This window comes from Delphinus delphis, chromosome 1, assembly GCF_949987515.2.
Source record: "Delphinus delphis chromosome 1, mDelDel1.2, whole genome shotgun sequence".
Classification (NCBI taxonomy): domain Eukaryota; kingdom Metazoa; phylum Chordata; class Mammalia; order Artiodactyla; family Delphinidae; genus Delphinus; species Delphinus delphis.
Window position 1 is genome coordinate 82,350,983 of NC_082683.1, and position 15,168 is coordinate 82,366,150.

Below are 15,168 nucleotides of genomic sequence, written 5' to 3' on the forward strand. Positions count from 1 at the left end.
ATTTTATCTATGATTATATGTGGCCTAAAAGATCTAACCATGAAAAGTGCTTATTTATCTGGTATACAGTTAGCCCTTGAAAAATGACATTTATTTTTATGACTATTCCTAATTGGGAGCCCTAGCTCATGGAATAGTGAAATAATCACAGACATAGGTCCAAATACTGAACAATTTATTAGGGGCATGACCTCTGACATTATTTAACCTCTCTCAGACTATTAGGCTATGGGTTGAACGGGGCTATTACTACCTATTTATAGCACAGAATTGTTGATAAATGGAATCAAACAATAAGCACAGTGCTTAGCACAGAGCAGGCAGGTACTTAGTGAATGTCAGCTCCCTTACTTTTTAGACCTGTCAGGCTGTGATCACTAATACTTCATTACACTCAAATTTAAAATATATGGCTGCACTTAAAAAAACTGCAAGTTAGCTCTAGTGATGTACAGAATTATAGTAACAAGTGGAAGCCTTTCCACAAATGAATAGCTTGGTAGCTATCACTGAAACTAAAATTACCATACAGTGAATAAGATGATTACAGTCAAGGAAATTAAAAAGATATACACAGAAGTGTGCTTAATGTGTTACAGGCAGGCAACAGGAAAAGGCATTTGAAAAACATTTTAGAGGTTTTTTGAGTCTAAATTTTTTGAATTTTAGGAGTCTAGTTGACACCTTATGAGTAATAAGATCAATACAATGATCTATAGTAATAGAAGATGCTAACGAATCATCATACTGCTTACCAGATTCTGCCTTGACTTTAATTAATGGCAAAAATAAAAATAAAAAAAGTTTTCAGAACACAAAACACACCTTCGAACTCCAAGTCTTTTTATAAGAAGGGTTATTGTAAAGAATGAAGGCAACTTTCTTAATGGCTGGCAAAGATGCATTTACTAACGAAGCTTCTTTCTCTGACTTCTCTTAACGCCACTCACCTTGGCTTTTAATCATGGTTTATTGGGACAGTTTTAAGTCAGCAAATATGCATTTTACATGGCCACTCACCAAGGAGACATGCATCACATTTTTCGAATGCATTTTGCTTCCGTTCTGATTCCTCAAATGATGCAGTGGATTCAAAACTTTTGCTTTCACTATCTGCAGTATGGATATCCTGTGGATGAAGAAAATTTTTAAACTTGAAGAAGCAAAACACACCTCAAAATAAACAGTTCAAAGATTCTTAACTTATTAATAACGTGAACATTACAAAGTTCCAACACAATTCCATAAGAGCAAAACTCACTTCCTTTGAAGAGAAAAACAGTGACTTCGTAGAATGTTCTGGATCTCTTTCTTCTGGTGATAACAGAGGCTTCGGAAGATAGCCTTGGTCAACCTGAGGTGTACCACCACCTGCACTACACACAGCTATATCTTGTGGCTGTAGGGACCCATCGAAGATCTTCTGTGAGTAGGTAATGAGGAACTCCACCAACCTCGCTTGATTTGAATAGTCAGCAAGAGAGGAGATGGTGATAGGAGCAGCTGTGGGTCTTGGCCTAATGAGACTTGGTCCAAATATCACCCCCAAGTTTCTGGAGTTCATTTTGTTTTCTTCTGCATGATCTACGACTCTGTGATGCAGAACACAAAAGGCTGTATTAGATTTCCTTGACAGTCGTTTACTATGGGCTGGGAAGGGTGGAGGAAAAAATGGGCTGCAGAAGTCTAGGGAAAGGATCTATTTATTTGCTTAAATACTGACCACACACCAAGTTGGGTTTCACAGTATTAGGATTAAATATAAGTAAGTAGAAGGAACCAGTACAGTTTTAACAGCAGAAATTAAAACACACCCCTAAAAGCTGCTCCCACCTTAGTAAATATATATTACATCCTCCCAGGTCCATATGCTGGAAACTTTCTATCTCACTGCTAGTCTTCAAGCCTAGCTGAGCCTAAAGATCTCTCTGCTTTATTGCCAATCCCACTGCTCTGACCTTACCTCAAGCTCTCATCACCTTTTATTTCTCTGGCTATTCAAAGAGATCCGAACTGAAGTAAATAAATACCTCCCCTCCAACCTATTCTCCATATTGCTGCCATAAAGATCTAATAGGCAAACCTGAGCATGTTAAATTCCCGGCTAAAAATTCTTTAGTGAGTACAGAAAGAAGACAGTCGACTCATCTGCCAGGTATGTGTGACTTTACCAGGACTCCTCCAGCTCACTTTGTGCTACGCCTGCTATATCCTGGCCTAACCAAATTACTTAAATGTCCTCAAAAGCAAAATGATCTCTTGTGTCTCTATGTCTATTACCCTCTACCTGGAATGCTCTTTTGTACATTCTCTGTCACCAAACCATTACTCAGTTCTTCAAGTCTGGCTCAGGGTTACCTTCTCTGATTCATGACCCCCTCTCCCCCATCTTCCACTCATGTTGAGCAAAGTTCCGTCAGAACAAGAATGACGCTGTGCTGCACTTGTGTGCGGGTCTGCCCCTCAAGCTGACAAGCACAACAGATGACAGAAACCTTATATTTGCATCCTAATTTCCCCAGCCAGAGCCTGGCATATAAGTGGCATCTGAGGGAAAGATGTTGGCTGCACGAACACATATTCAATGTCTCTCTTTCCTTAACACATATTAGAAATGAAACATTCAATGTAAAAACAATACCACAAGAGTGTGAATGTACTTCATACTACTGAACTGTACACTTAAAAATGGCTAAAATGGTAAATTTATATGTTATGTGTATTTTACCACAATTTTTAAAAAACCCATAAAACCCGAAAAACTGATCAATTATCCACCCACTAATCAATGTCTGCCTTATTCAAATTCTTACCGCTTAAGATGAACTATGAGGTAATGAAGGCTGTTAAAATTTGATGCTGGCAATTGTCTTAGAAGATCCTTGCTTTTTAGAAGAATTCGGTTTATTTCTATGCACGTACTTGGACATTTTTTGTCCTCAGGATTATCCTTTTTCATCTCTTGTTCTTCATTTACATGTTGGATCTCTATTGCAAGGTCTATAAATTCCTTGTACAATCGGAATAAAATAAATGGTTCTGGTAGCTAAAGAAATAAAATTACATTAGAAATATCATTCTGCCCATTTTTTCCCTGTTAATAACCTACTGAATAGCTACTGAGTGGTTTAGCATGTTCTTTTTAGAGTAACAAGACTTAAGGTCAATCACATTTAGAAATGTACATGTCTCATCACAAGGGAAAATATTTTTCTATTTCTTTAATTTTGTATCTGTATGAGATGATGGATGTTCACTAAACTTACTGTGATAATCATTTCATGATGTATGTAAGTCAAATCGTTGTGCTGCACACCTTAAACTTACACAGTGCTGCATGTCAATTATATCTCAATACAACTAGAAGAAAAAAAATTACACCCAAGAACAAGAAAAAAAAGAAATGTACATATGTTTGCTAGATGTGATCTATAAAGGAAATCCGATATCACCATACATTATATCTATATTAAAAATGACTTAACTGGTAATCAGTAAAACTCTAAACCTAAAGCCACATGATATGATCTTAAAACTCTGATAGATATGCTATACCAATTACATTCATGACTGCCCCAAAGTTAGCATGATCTTCAACTATTTTATTAAAACAAACCCAGGATAATATACAACATAAGTCAAATTAATTAGAAAAAGCTTATTTTCTGTTGGTATGGGGGAGAGAGAGAACAAAAAGCTATAGGGTGCTTGTGTTTTACTCGGGCCAGATGGAAGATTAGCAAAAGACGATATGACTTACGAGAAAGAAACTGTCAACATTTTGTCATCCAATTTTTAAATACAACTTGAATTGCCATAAGTAGGTCAAAAAAAGTTCCTCTCTCAAACTGTCAATGGGCATACCACCTTGATCTGTCTACTGGCATAACTGATTTCAATGATTCCACTGCTCAGCGATGGAAAATACAGCATCTCTCTGGCTAGCTGATGTCCTACAACATCTGTGGTGAGGTAGGCACCACTTCTCCAGTTTCCCCTTCTGTTCCCAGAGAGGGGAAGCCTTGAGATTAATTTCTACCTCTACCATCTTGGTCACTCTTGGAGCTTCAGATTTCCCACATGGTAATGAGTAAATAAAGGCTACTCTCTTAACACTGTAAGAATTGAGCATGGCTTCCCACACTAAAGCTTTGGTCCCATAGTATTCCTAGGATAAAATGAGAGCTGATAGTATTGGACCCCATTTATTTCCTCTCCTCCACTGAATAAAAGAAATAAAGGATGATTCATTATGAGATTAAAAGTCATTCAAAGACACTGTTTCCACTTCTCAGTTGAGAATCCTATAAAATGTGATTGAAGAGATATCAATAGTTTCCTGGGCTAATGTGGCACATCCAACATTTGTACCTAATTTCTTTCCCTCCTACCACCCCACTGAAATACAGTTAAGCCTACAGGACTGGAAGAACAGGAATGGGGACAAAAGTAACATTTCACAGGCTGAAGAGGAGGTGAACAAGTGCTGACGTAGCACTCCTGAGAAAGCTGAAATTCCAAACTGAGAACCAACATGATTTAGCGGATCCTAAGGAGACTCAGGGATTGTCAGACTAGGTCCTCTGATCTCGGGGAAGGGTGAGCTATCTGAACAGCATTAGATTTCTAGACCCTTGTCTCCACTCCATGCTCCTGAGCAACCTCAGAAGTCTGGGGATTTCTTCTCTGGGCAGTGTGAAACAGAGGGTCTCTGGACGGGCAATGCCAAGCACAAGGAACAGGTGGGCAACTATCTTAAAATAAGGATTTAATGACTGTGTGCCTGCTGAATGCAGAGATCCTGGAGCTTCTGACCTAACACGGCTCCCAGAGTTCTGGAACCATACCTGTAGGCAGGGAAAGACCTTTCTCTGGGGTATCAGACCAGCCCAAGAGCAGAGAACTAGAGATACAGACCTCAGGTACTTCCCAAACAGCTCTCCTAGATAACACTACAGTAAGGCTCAAAATCTTCAAAGCCTTCATGTATTCAAGAGCTTCTGGACAGATTTCAGTTCCCAAAGCTTTAATTTTAAGGAGACAACTATGGAAGACAGAGTCAAAATAAGTAGGAAAAAAAACCAACTTGAAGGTCTACAACTGTGCTGTCAATATCGTGGCCACTATCCACATACGGCTACTGAGCAGCGGCAAGGTGGCTGCTCCAAACTGACGTGTGCTCTAGATGAAAAGTATATGCCATACTTCCCAGAGTCAGGGCCGAAAAGGTAAATGCTTCATTAATAATTTACGAACACTGATTAGATGTTCAGATAATATTTTCAATATGTTGAATAAAATATTAAAATTAACTTCACCTGTTTCTTTTTATGTGGCTACTAGATAATTTAATATTATATATAGGGCTCACATTATATTTCTATTGGATGGGGCTAGAAGCTAAGCAGAGGTAAGAATCCTCTTTAAAAAAAGCTACGAAGAGTTCAGGTAGAAGAGAAGCTGCATTCAATTTAAAAAAGAATGCTATAAAAGGGACAGAAAACCAGAATTCTTGGAAATTAAAAGACGATCTCAGAAATAAAATAGTTTACAGTAGGAATGGAAGAAAAAGCTGAGGAAGTTTCTTAGAAGGTGTTAAAAGAAAACAAAAACAAATGAAATTAGGGAAAAGGGAAGGAAACTAGAGAACCACTGTGGTTGTTAAGTATCTAAATATAAGTTCTAGAAAGAAAATAGAGAGAAAATAGAGAGGAGGAAATGAGCAAGAAAATTAAAGTTCCAAGAACTAAAGGACAAGTAAGCAGAATGACAGAGCTTGTGGAGTGCCTGAAACCATGGATGAAAATACACCCACATCAAGGCATACACTGTGAAATTTTAGGATAATGGAGGGAAAAAGATGATTCTACAAGCTTTCAGAGAGAAAACAATAGGCCACATAAAAAGAGTCAGGAATGAGAAGGATTTCAGGCTTCAAAGAGAATTAAAAAACACCTTCAAATTTCTGAAGAAAAATAATTTTCAGCCTACAATACCATAAACTTTCACAGTATCCCCATTCAAGAAAGCAGAATAAATACATTTACAGATCAAACAGTTTCAAATATTTACTCTTATTCCACCTTGCTCAAAGATGGGCATAACCAAAACAGGACAATAAATAAAAAACAGGAAGACATGACACAGAAGACAGGTGTTCCCTCACAGAATTGGGTAGAGAAGAGAGATCCCAGGATGACAGCTCTTCACCATATTAAAAAGGACCCAGATGAAGAACAAAGCTCCTGAGATGGACACAATGAGGACCATCGTCACTATGCTCTCCGTAACTGTCTCTTCACTTTCACCCAAGGACAGAGAGCTTCACCCAAGGACAGAATGCAGCTGGGCTTGTCCCAGATCTTTTGTACTTGGCTTATCATAACAATGTGCTGGTTGTTCCTGTAACCCTTCCAGGAACTGCTGCCTGAGCCGCTATGGCCACTTACTTCACCCACAGAAGCGTTTTCTTCAGACCTACTCCTATAGCATGCAGGTACAAGAGTGAGCAAAGAAAGAGAAAATATAGAGCAAGTCCACTCCCGACCACATTCCTGCTGAATTTACAGTACCTCGTTTATAGGATAGCCCTGCCCCCCAACTAAGGTGAACTTCATGTTCCCTGAATGCATTCACACCTTGACTAGTAACCTCCCACGATAGTTATTTTAAAATATCTATGAAAGTAAAGCCAAACTATGACCCAGACACTGTTCTATTGGCTGAATTCTTCATATAACAGTGTGAATGGTGGACTTTTCTTAAACAGCCAGATTTATGCTTTCTACTCAGTTTTCTAGAACTTAATGATATATTGTTTAGGAATACACAACAGGTATTAAAACTATTAAGAAAAGAGAGGGAGGTATTAACATGGTTAGGAAAGACCACTGGGTAGAGCTGTGGGCTACAACTGGGGAGGGGCGAACAGGGGCCTTCTATAAGGTATAGTGATATTTTATTTCCTTAAGCTAGGTGATGGAAAATGAGTTTTTACTATTATGGGTCTTTAAATTGTACATATATTTTATACACTCTTTGATCTGTACATTAATAATTGGAAAGATATTAACATGGTCTATGTCAATGAAAAAAATACGTGTGGCAAACATCAGCAAACCGCAAATTATATTTTTGCTCTATTTAATGGTAAATTTCAAGGCTAAAAACTTTACCTGTCGAAGGTATAATTTCAAGACATCACAGATGTCATGTGAACTAAATTCTGAAATGTCTACCAAGTGCATTCCATTTTCCAATGCTTGACACAGTTTTTCAGTTTTTATTTTGTTTCCACATACACGATAAATTCCCTTGAGAAGAAAAGAGAAAAAATTTTGCAAAATTCTGCTTCAGTACAAATGATTAAATGCAGACCTCTAAATATACTTAATGTCTACTTCAATTCTAAATATTTTAGGAAAAAACTAGGACCAAATGAGGTAATATTTTCCAAATAAATCTGAATAAATTCAGTTATTTAGTAAAAACTGAGAGCACTGTTCTCCTTTAGTGTCTCCTTATCATTAGAACAAATCACATTTACATTTAAAAATTTTTAATTTTAAAAGTTATAATGTACCTGTAGACACAAGGCTCTATTTTCAATCTCTGAGGCACATATTTTGAGTACAAAAGGGATGCCATCTGGTTCCTTTTTTGCAACTTGTGTGAATTCTGCTCCAAATAAGTGTATTTTCCCCAGAAGTTTCTGATGACCACAGATGATGACTAAATTTTCCAAACACTTTCGGTGACAAACAAGGAGACACTACAAGAAAATGAAAGTCTAAAATGGTTAACTCACCTTAAAACTATTCACAACTGGACAAACTACAGGTAGAGTGGTAACAGAACAAAAATGAGTTTAAAAGGTATTACTTGTGGTGTTTGAAATACATTTACTAGCAAAATGAAATATAAAATTACAGAAATACACCGTGGTTCAATTTATTAAAAATACATTTGCAAAAGATCCTAATCGGTAAAATGAATAACAAAAAGCATTGCTCAAAGCAAAAAGCATAAAAGGGCTAATGTAATTCCAGAATGACCTTACCTCTTCGCATTCAACACCCTGGAATACCACAATGCCTTCACAGTCCCTGCACTTTGTGGGGGATCTCAGTTTGCGAAACTTGTGAGTGAGAGCTGCCTTTGACATCAAAGTTTTCTTAAATGTTCCGAGGGAATTGGGTCCTTGTAGCAGAAGTAGAATAGTATGTAAGAATTGTAAGACTACAGAAAAATTATACCGTATGATACTACATTTAAAAAAATCTTTAAATAAGATTACAAAAAGCTCTTACTATAATAACAAAATAAGCATCCAACTTATAGATCTCTTACAAGGCACACATATATCAAACATTTAAGCTACGAGTAAAAAATCACCATCAGACCAATAAGATACTTCTAAAATAGCATGGCATAATGTTTCCAGAATCAGCGAATTTACAGTTATTAACATGTCCTTTATTACACAGGTGGCATTACATTCTTAGAAAATGACCCTTTGAAAGCTTGGAATAAAACTAGCTATATGAGGTTAGTGTGTCAGCATTATTTGCATTAAAGATAAAGCTATTCTCAATTCATTACAAAATTGTAAGTAATACTAGCTAGTTATCTATCAATATCCTACCAGAGGGCTTCCCTGGTGGTGCAGTGGTAGAGAGTCCGCCTGACAACGCACGGGACACAGGTTCGAGCCCTGGTCCAGGAGGATCCCACATGCCGCGGAGCGGCTGAGCCCGTGAGCCACAGCTGCTGAGCCTGCGCTCTAGAGCCTGCAAGTCACAACTACTGAAGCCCACGCACCTAGAGCCCATGCTCTGCAGCAAGAGAGGCCACCGCAGTGAGAAGCCTGCGCACCGCAACAAGGAGTGGACCCCGCTCGCCGCCAACTAGAGAAAGCCCACACGCAGCAACAAAGACCCAATGCAGCCAAAAAAAAAAATCCTACCAGAGGTCAGATGTTCTTATACTATTTAAGAAAATGATACCAGAACAGGTATCTGGAGGTCTCAAATGAAGCCATTAACGTGACTTCTCTTTTATACCCTTCAGCATCCACAACTTTCCCTGCCCTCAAGAAGTACATGTATTTACTTTTCCCGCCTAGCTTCTTACACTATTTCTTTTGAAGAGGCTTTTCTCATATAGAAATTCTCATGACTAGAATGTCTCTCATGTATTGCAACACTCTGAACAATTACGTCACTATTAGATTTATGAAAGACCAAAATATCTAGCCTATTTTATCAACATGCTAATACATTTTGGCTCCAGTGGTTTTGCTGTTTATTCTTATATTTTTACTTGTAACATTTGATTAATACATTATCAACCCATACTTGTACATAATTTGTTGGGATATATTTAAGTCACCATAATGCCTTTTTTTTAAATACACAGTAAAGGAATTCTTTAAATCATACTATTTTTTCCCTAATATCATGCAATGCTACTGATTCAACTGGTTTAATGGAAACTTGATTCAGGTGAGTGTAATACCAGCTTCTGAAGGGGAAGGTGGCTCTCTTTCATCCAGATCATCTGCAGAAGACATGGTTCCACTGGATGGAGTTCGTGGAAGTTTTCGGTGAAAGTCTCCTAAAAGAAAATTCACTGTAGAATTTAAGAAATGGGCAGTGACAACATTTTTTGAATAACGCAAGTCATACTATTATATTAGCTACAATGTAAACATTTGCTTCCATTCACAGACTTTGGACACAGGGGATTCTGATACTCTTGGGAACAAAAGAGGAATGAGCCAAATCTGACTTTTCCAAATAAATTTAAAATTGAGGATCACACATTCCAATGAACCTTATTGTCAACTTCTGATAGTAAGTGCTAGAGATTATAAACTCAAGGACAGGGAGTATTTTCTATTCAAGTCTTATATCTAATGTCTGACAGAATAGCTGGCACAATGGTAAAGTTGTCATTAAATGCTTGTTGAATTAAATGATAAAGAAATACTTACAATGTAACCTAAAGCTTTCTAAAATAAACAAAAATCTACAAATATAGCAATACAACAGTACCATCACATTTATGTTGCCAGTAAGACAGAAGACCAGGAACCAGGACCAATGATCCTGGCAGGGAGCAGAGCATGGGATATAAGCTGTCAGCCAAGGACTCTGCCATGTGTCTCAAAGCATGGGTGGAAGCAGCCTGACCAGGTAATGAAATGAGGTTTATTTGCTCCCTGCTGATATTACACACAGGGCTGTGTCTAAGTGGAAGGTTACACTTAACTCAAGCCCTTAACAGTCTTAAGAGTTAGAAAGGGCTTTACAAATTATTTAAACCACATCTCTCCCAAAAGATTCCCCCTGCCTTCAAACTATGCTTAAAAGGCGGTCATCTAGTTTTTGTTTTGAATGTGTCCTCCAATGACTAAGAAATCATGAGACCACATGCTGATTTTCGAACTATTCTAACTGTAAAATGACTTCCTTGTATTGCTGAGCAGAAACCTGCCACCTATAAATCCCAGCTCTTGGTCACATGTCTCCCTAAAGGAGCAAACAAGCAGGCTGACTCTCACCCTTTTACACTTCAATGTCTGAGAACAGCTGTCACGTCCCCAGGTTTCCTCTTTCCCAGGCTATGCATCCCTCAGTCTTCACCCATTTATCATGCGACCAGTTTCCAAATTTCTGTCTTTACCACATGAAGTCTTACAGGATTCCAAATAATTTAGAGCTGGCTCTAGACTGTCTCTTAATTTCTGGGGATAGCTAGAACCACTCTGTTTTTACAAAGCTAGTTACAAATATTCAGTTAAATGTTTAAGATTGCATCTCCAGAGTGTCCCTGAACAGCAATAATTTTAAAGTAGGACTCAAAGTAGTTGCTGACAATCTGCCTATAAACCCCAGTACGGCATGGAAGTCATTTCTAACTTTAAATTCAAGGGCTTTATTTACATGAATAAAATTTCTGTAATATGTAGAACACCAGGCAAAAAAAAAAAGCCTTGGACTCTGAGGTAGGTTAAATCCTAACTTATCTCCCGCAGTGCCAAGATCGTAGGAGAAAGACACTTAGCCAGGAAGAACAAGACTGGGAGAAGTCTCTGGCAGAAAAGCGGAGGAGAAAGAACATCGAAAGTAATACTCTCAAGGGTTCAAGTGACACCTTCTTCTCTTGCTAGCTGTATTACCTCTGGCAAGTTATTCTCTTTGAAGCCACTAAGGGAGAGTTCAAAACATCTATTCTGCCTCTCTAAGGAGCATGAGACTATCAAAGTACCTTAAAGCACATTTATAAAAAATGAAATTATCACAGGCACAAGAACTGTTGTTAACTGTACAGTTCATTATAGTGATTAACTACAAAACAATCCAAAAGACAGATAATCACATTTACGTTCATAAAACGGAATACTATACAGCATACAGTATAAAATAAAGACAGCTTCTCATATCAATATGATCAAAAAAAAGATGCATGAAAGAAGTCACAAAAGAATAGTATGATTTCATCTGCATACTACTCCAAAGTGGGCAAAGCTCAACTAGATATAAGTACTAAAACATTTAAAATAGCCAGGGAAAGATTAACAAAATTCAGGACGATGGCTCATCTGGGGGGTGATAGAGCAAGGTTATCAAGGAGGTATACATAGAGGCCTTCTAATATACTAATAATGTTTTATTTCTTAGGCTAGGTGTTGAATATATAAGGGTTTGTTCTATTATTTTTATTTAAACTGTACACATATATGTACAAACCCCTCTCTATGAGACAGTTTATTATAAAAATAAGATAGTTATAAACAACAAGGATTTACTGTATAGCACAGGGAACTATATTCAGTATTTTGTACTAAACTATAATGGAAAGGAATCAAAAAAGTATATATATACATAAATATATGTATAACCTAATCACTTTGCTGTATACTTAAAACTAACACAATATTGTAAATCAACCATATGTCAATTTAAAAAAAAGGAAAAGAAAGTAGTTAAAAATATCCCCCTAAAGGAAAATTTTAATCTGTCATTGAATTTTCACTCTAGACTTAAAATACTTATGTACCTGGACTTATAGATTCAGAATCCAGAGATCTAGATTCACTGCTTCCTCCAGTGCTCTCAGAATCACTAAACATCCCAAATGTCCATGACCTTATAAAAGAAGGACCTTTAAGAAAAGAATATTTAAAGTCAAACTTGGCTACAGACAAATTTCATAAGTGTTTCAAAACACTGACATTATTTAAAATGAGACAAGTCAAACTTCTTTAACAGTGTTAAGCAACTGACTGTAAGACAAGCACAGTGCTCACAACTGTGAATAAAACCTCATAAGGTTACAATTCAAGGCCTGATTTTTAAATTCCAGAGCTGCAATTCATTTAATGATCCCATTTAAACAATTTGATCTTTCATATATTAGTGCTCTCTTTAATGTGAAACACTACCTGATATGTCTGCACTGTTAGAGCATCTGTCCTCTTCAATCTTATTAGAGTTGTCAGGAAGGCGCACAACATCTTCTAAAGAGTCGGAAGGTCCATATCCAGGAGTGTGAGGGGTATTTGTTAACTGTTTATTTACATTCCTAAGAAAAACCCAAATAAAACTCATCATTCAGAAGCATGACTACTTTATTCTATTTTCAGGAAAATCTGTTAATTTAATGAACAGAGTAATTAAATTAACGAAATATTAGGAACAAACCATATTATACTGTTGAACTTCTTAAAAGAGAGGTGAATAAAACTTATTAATCATTTGTATTTATTATAGCTGAAACACAGAAAAAAATAGCAAAAGTACAGTCCATTATTCATATCATGGTTAAACTCTTCTGGTATAACCTGTGTGGAAAATGTTAAGTTTGTGGACATTCGAAATTGATATGACCATGATTTGCCATTCTCAAAGGATTTCTAAATCTCAAAGAACCGAGCTCTGTGTTAAAATGGAAAACTTTACTCTTAAGTGAGTCGCATCTTAAATAATATTTTAAAAATTCAGAAGGTTTTAAAGTCAATTCTACCAGTGTTAGAAAAAAACATCACCTGACACCAGATAGGAAACTTAGCAGTAAAGGTTTTATGCCTTGAAATAATTTCACCTAACATTAATTCTCACCCATCAACTTTTTCTTCCTCAGCTGAATTCGTGGCCCTGACAAACTCACTGTACTCCTGGCCTGGGTCATAGAGTTTGGCACCATCACAGAGAGACTGTAAATTGTTCGCGAGGGAGGCAGCCTGCAGGTGTTGCATCTGGAAGAGGTTAACCGTTACCTGTGGGAACAGATAGAAACAAAAGGCAACGTAACTCATGTTATAGAGAATGCTGCATAAATACACATTTATTTCAAGTGACAGCACCAAGAAAAAGGTCACACAGTGAAGGGCTCAACAGTGAATCTCCTCGAGAGCACACTATGTTGTCTGACTCAGTACCAGGTCTAAATCAGAAAAATAAAAAAAGAAAGTAGTTTTAATCCAATACCTAAGAGCAATCATTTCTGGCAAAACTGGCTTTAATCTGAAACGTTTAAAAGCACAACCCCGTGTCCCTAATGGTTCACAATTTTAGGAGACAGATATGTTTTTGAGGATCCCCAGCTCTGTACTGATGGTCTGACCACAACTGTCTAAACTGAAAAACATGGGGAAAAATATTCCAATCAGAACACTGTTATTTTGACTTTCACTTCTTCAATCCTTTACAAATAGAAATGGTTTATACTCATAATGTGTCCTACAGCGCTCAGTTTTTATAATTAGGTACTATCCCGAGTCTCTTCAAAATACAGTATTCCACTGAGTTTCTACAAATGCCTAAATACACTGTCACTACTGCCACTTATAGTAACAACAACAATAGCAGCTGGAGCGTGCTTACAATATGCCAGATCCATTCTGCGAGCTGTACACGAATTAACTACTCTCATGTTCACAGAAACCCAGGCTTTGGGTTTACTACAGCAAATAAACAGATGAGATCCCAGCCCTCATAAGAGTCTGCATTTTCCTGAGGGTGGTGTTGGAGAGAGGACAAACTAAGTAAATAAGATAATTTCTGGTACTGAAAACTGCTACAAATACGATATATTGTCAGGTGATGGAATATGACCAGGTATATGCTTGCAAAAAGGTACTTTGGACATGACAGTTTGGTGAAGGACTCTCTGAAGAGGTAACATCTGAACTGAGACCTGATATAAGAAAGAGCCAGTGTGAAGTTTCAGGGAGAAGACCAATCCAGACGAACGGAAGAGGCAGTGCAAAGATCCTAGGGCAAAAGTGAGTAAGAAAGAACTTGTCATGCTCAAGAAACAGATGAAAGGTCAGTGTGGCATTTCAGTTTGAGATGAAGCCAGAAGGGGAAGATGTAATCTAAACCAAGGTAAGGGGTCTGGATTTAAGTACAACTGAAGGAAGCCAGTGGAAGGTTTTAAAAGGGTGTTAAGAGCTATAACATGATCTGATTTATTTTTCTAAATGCCACTCCGGCTCCTGTGTGGGAAATGTGAATGAATGCCAAATTTCAATTGGCTTAATGTTATTTCAAAGACTGCCATGTTTCCTCTTTCATCTCTCTTGATTATACCAGATGATATGTTGAACTTCTGATTAGCCTCTAAGTCCTTTCCAAGATAGACAGGCATTCTCCAAAGATAACTAAGAGTCAGCATAAATAGTATTTGAAAAGTGCACATAAATGAATAGCTTGTTTGTGCCCTCTTTCAAGGAACATAGGAAATCCAAACTGTGGATGGTAAAGTTTAAGTCCAGCAATTAGCTACAATCAGGGAATTCTCCAGTTAATGGTAAACTGAACTTACTTTCTTGAGTCAAGGTAACTAACTGTATGTTCATTTTTAATACTTTTTAATAAGCTCTATGAATCTAGTTAGAAACACCAATAATTTAAAAAGCCAAATGAATATACTGGCATAATCGCTCATCGGCTGAATGTTTGTCTCTGGGTACTTATTAATAATAAAGACTTAAGCAATAATATATACTGGAAGCCCAATCTTAAAATCTCTTTTCCCTAAATGATTCAGCCTTCTCCCTCACCTAACAGAAGTGTTAAAGATTGAGGTCCCCATGGGGTAGACCCTACAGGACTTGCTGGGCATCTTAACTGGGGTGGCTCATGGGTACCTCAAAAACCA

The 15,168-nt window shown here is 37.3% G+C and overlaps 1 protein-coding gene across 3 annotated transcripts in view; it reads right to left on the reverse strand.

The window, feature by feature from the left end:
• Positions 1–15,168, reverse strand: part of ARHGAP29 (Rho GTPase activating protein 29) — a 64,079-nt gene that overhangs the window by 3,587 nt on the left and 45,324 nt on the right. For 2 of the 3 annotated variants that reach the window (XM_060025930.1, XM_060025923.1), the window contains 10 exons: positions 13,125–13,282; positions 12,449–12,588; positions 12,064–12,168; positions 9,517–9,615; positions 8,060–8,199; positions 7,583–7,771; positions 7,176–7,313; positions 2,814–3,046; positions 1,262–1,592; positions 1,021–1,129 (listed from right to left, as the gene is read on the reverse strand). In XM_060025930.1, the coding sequence (XP_059881913.1) occupies positions 1,021–1,129; positions 1,262–1,592; positions 2,814–3,046; positions 7,176–7,313; positions 7,583–7,771; positions 8,060–8,199; positions 9,517–9,615; positions 12,064–12,168; positions 12,449–12,588; positions 13,125–13,282 (1,642 nt within the window). Of the gene's footprint in view, positions 1–1,020; positions 1,130–1,261; positions 1,593–2,813; positions 3,047–7,175; positions 7,314–7,582; positions 7,772–8,059; positions 8,200–9,516; positions 9,631–12,063; positions 12,169–12,448; positions 12,589–13,124; positions 13,283–15,168 lie in introns of all 3 variants that reach the window. The other variant, XM_060025925.1, reaches the window with a different exon arrangement.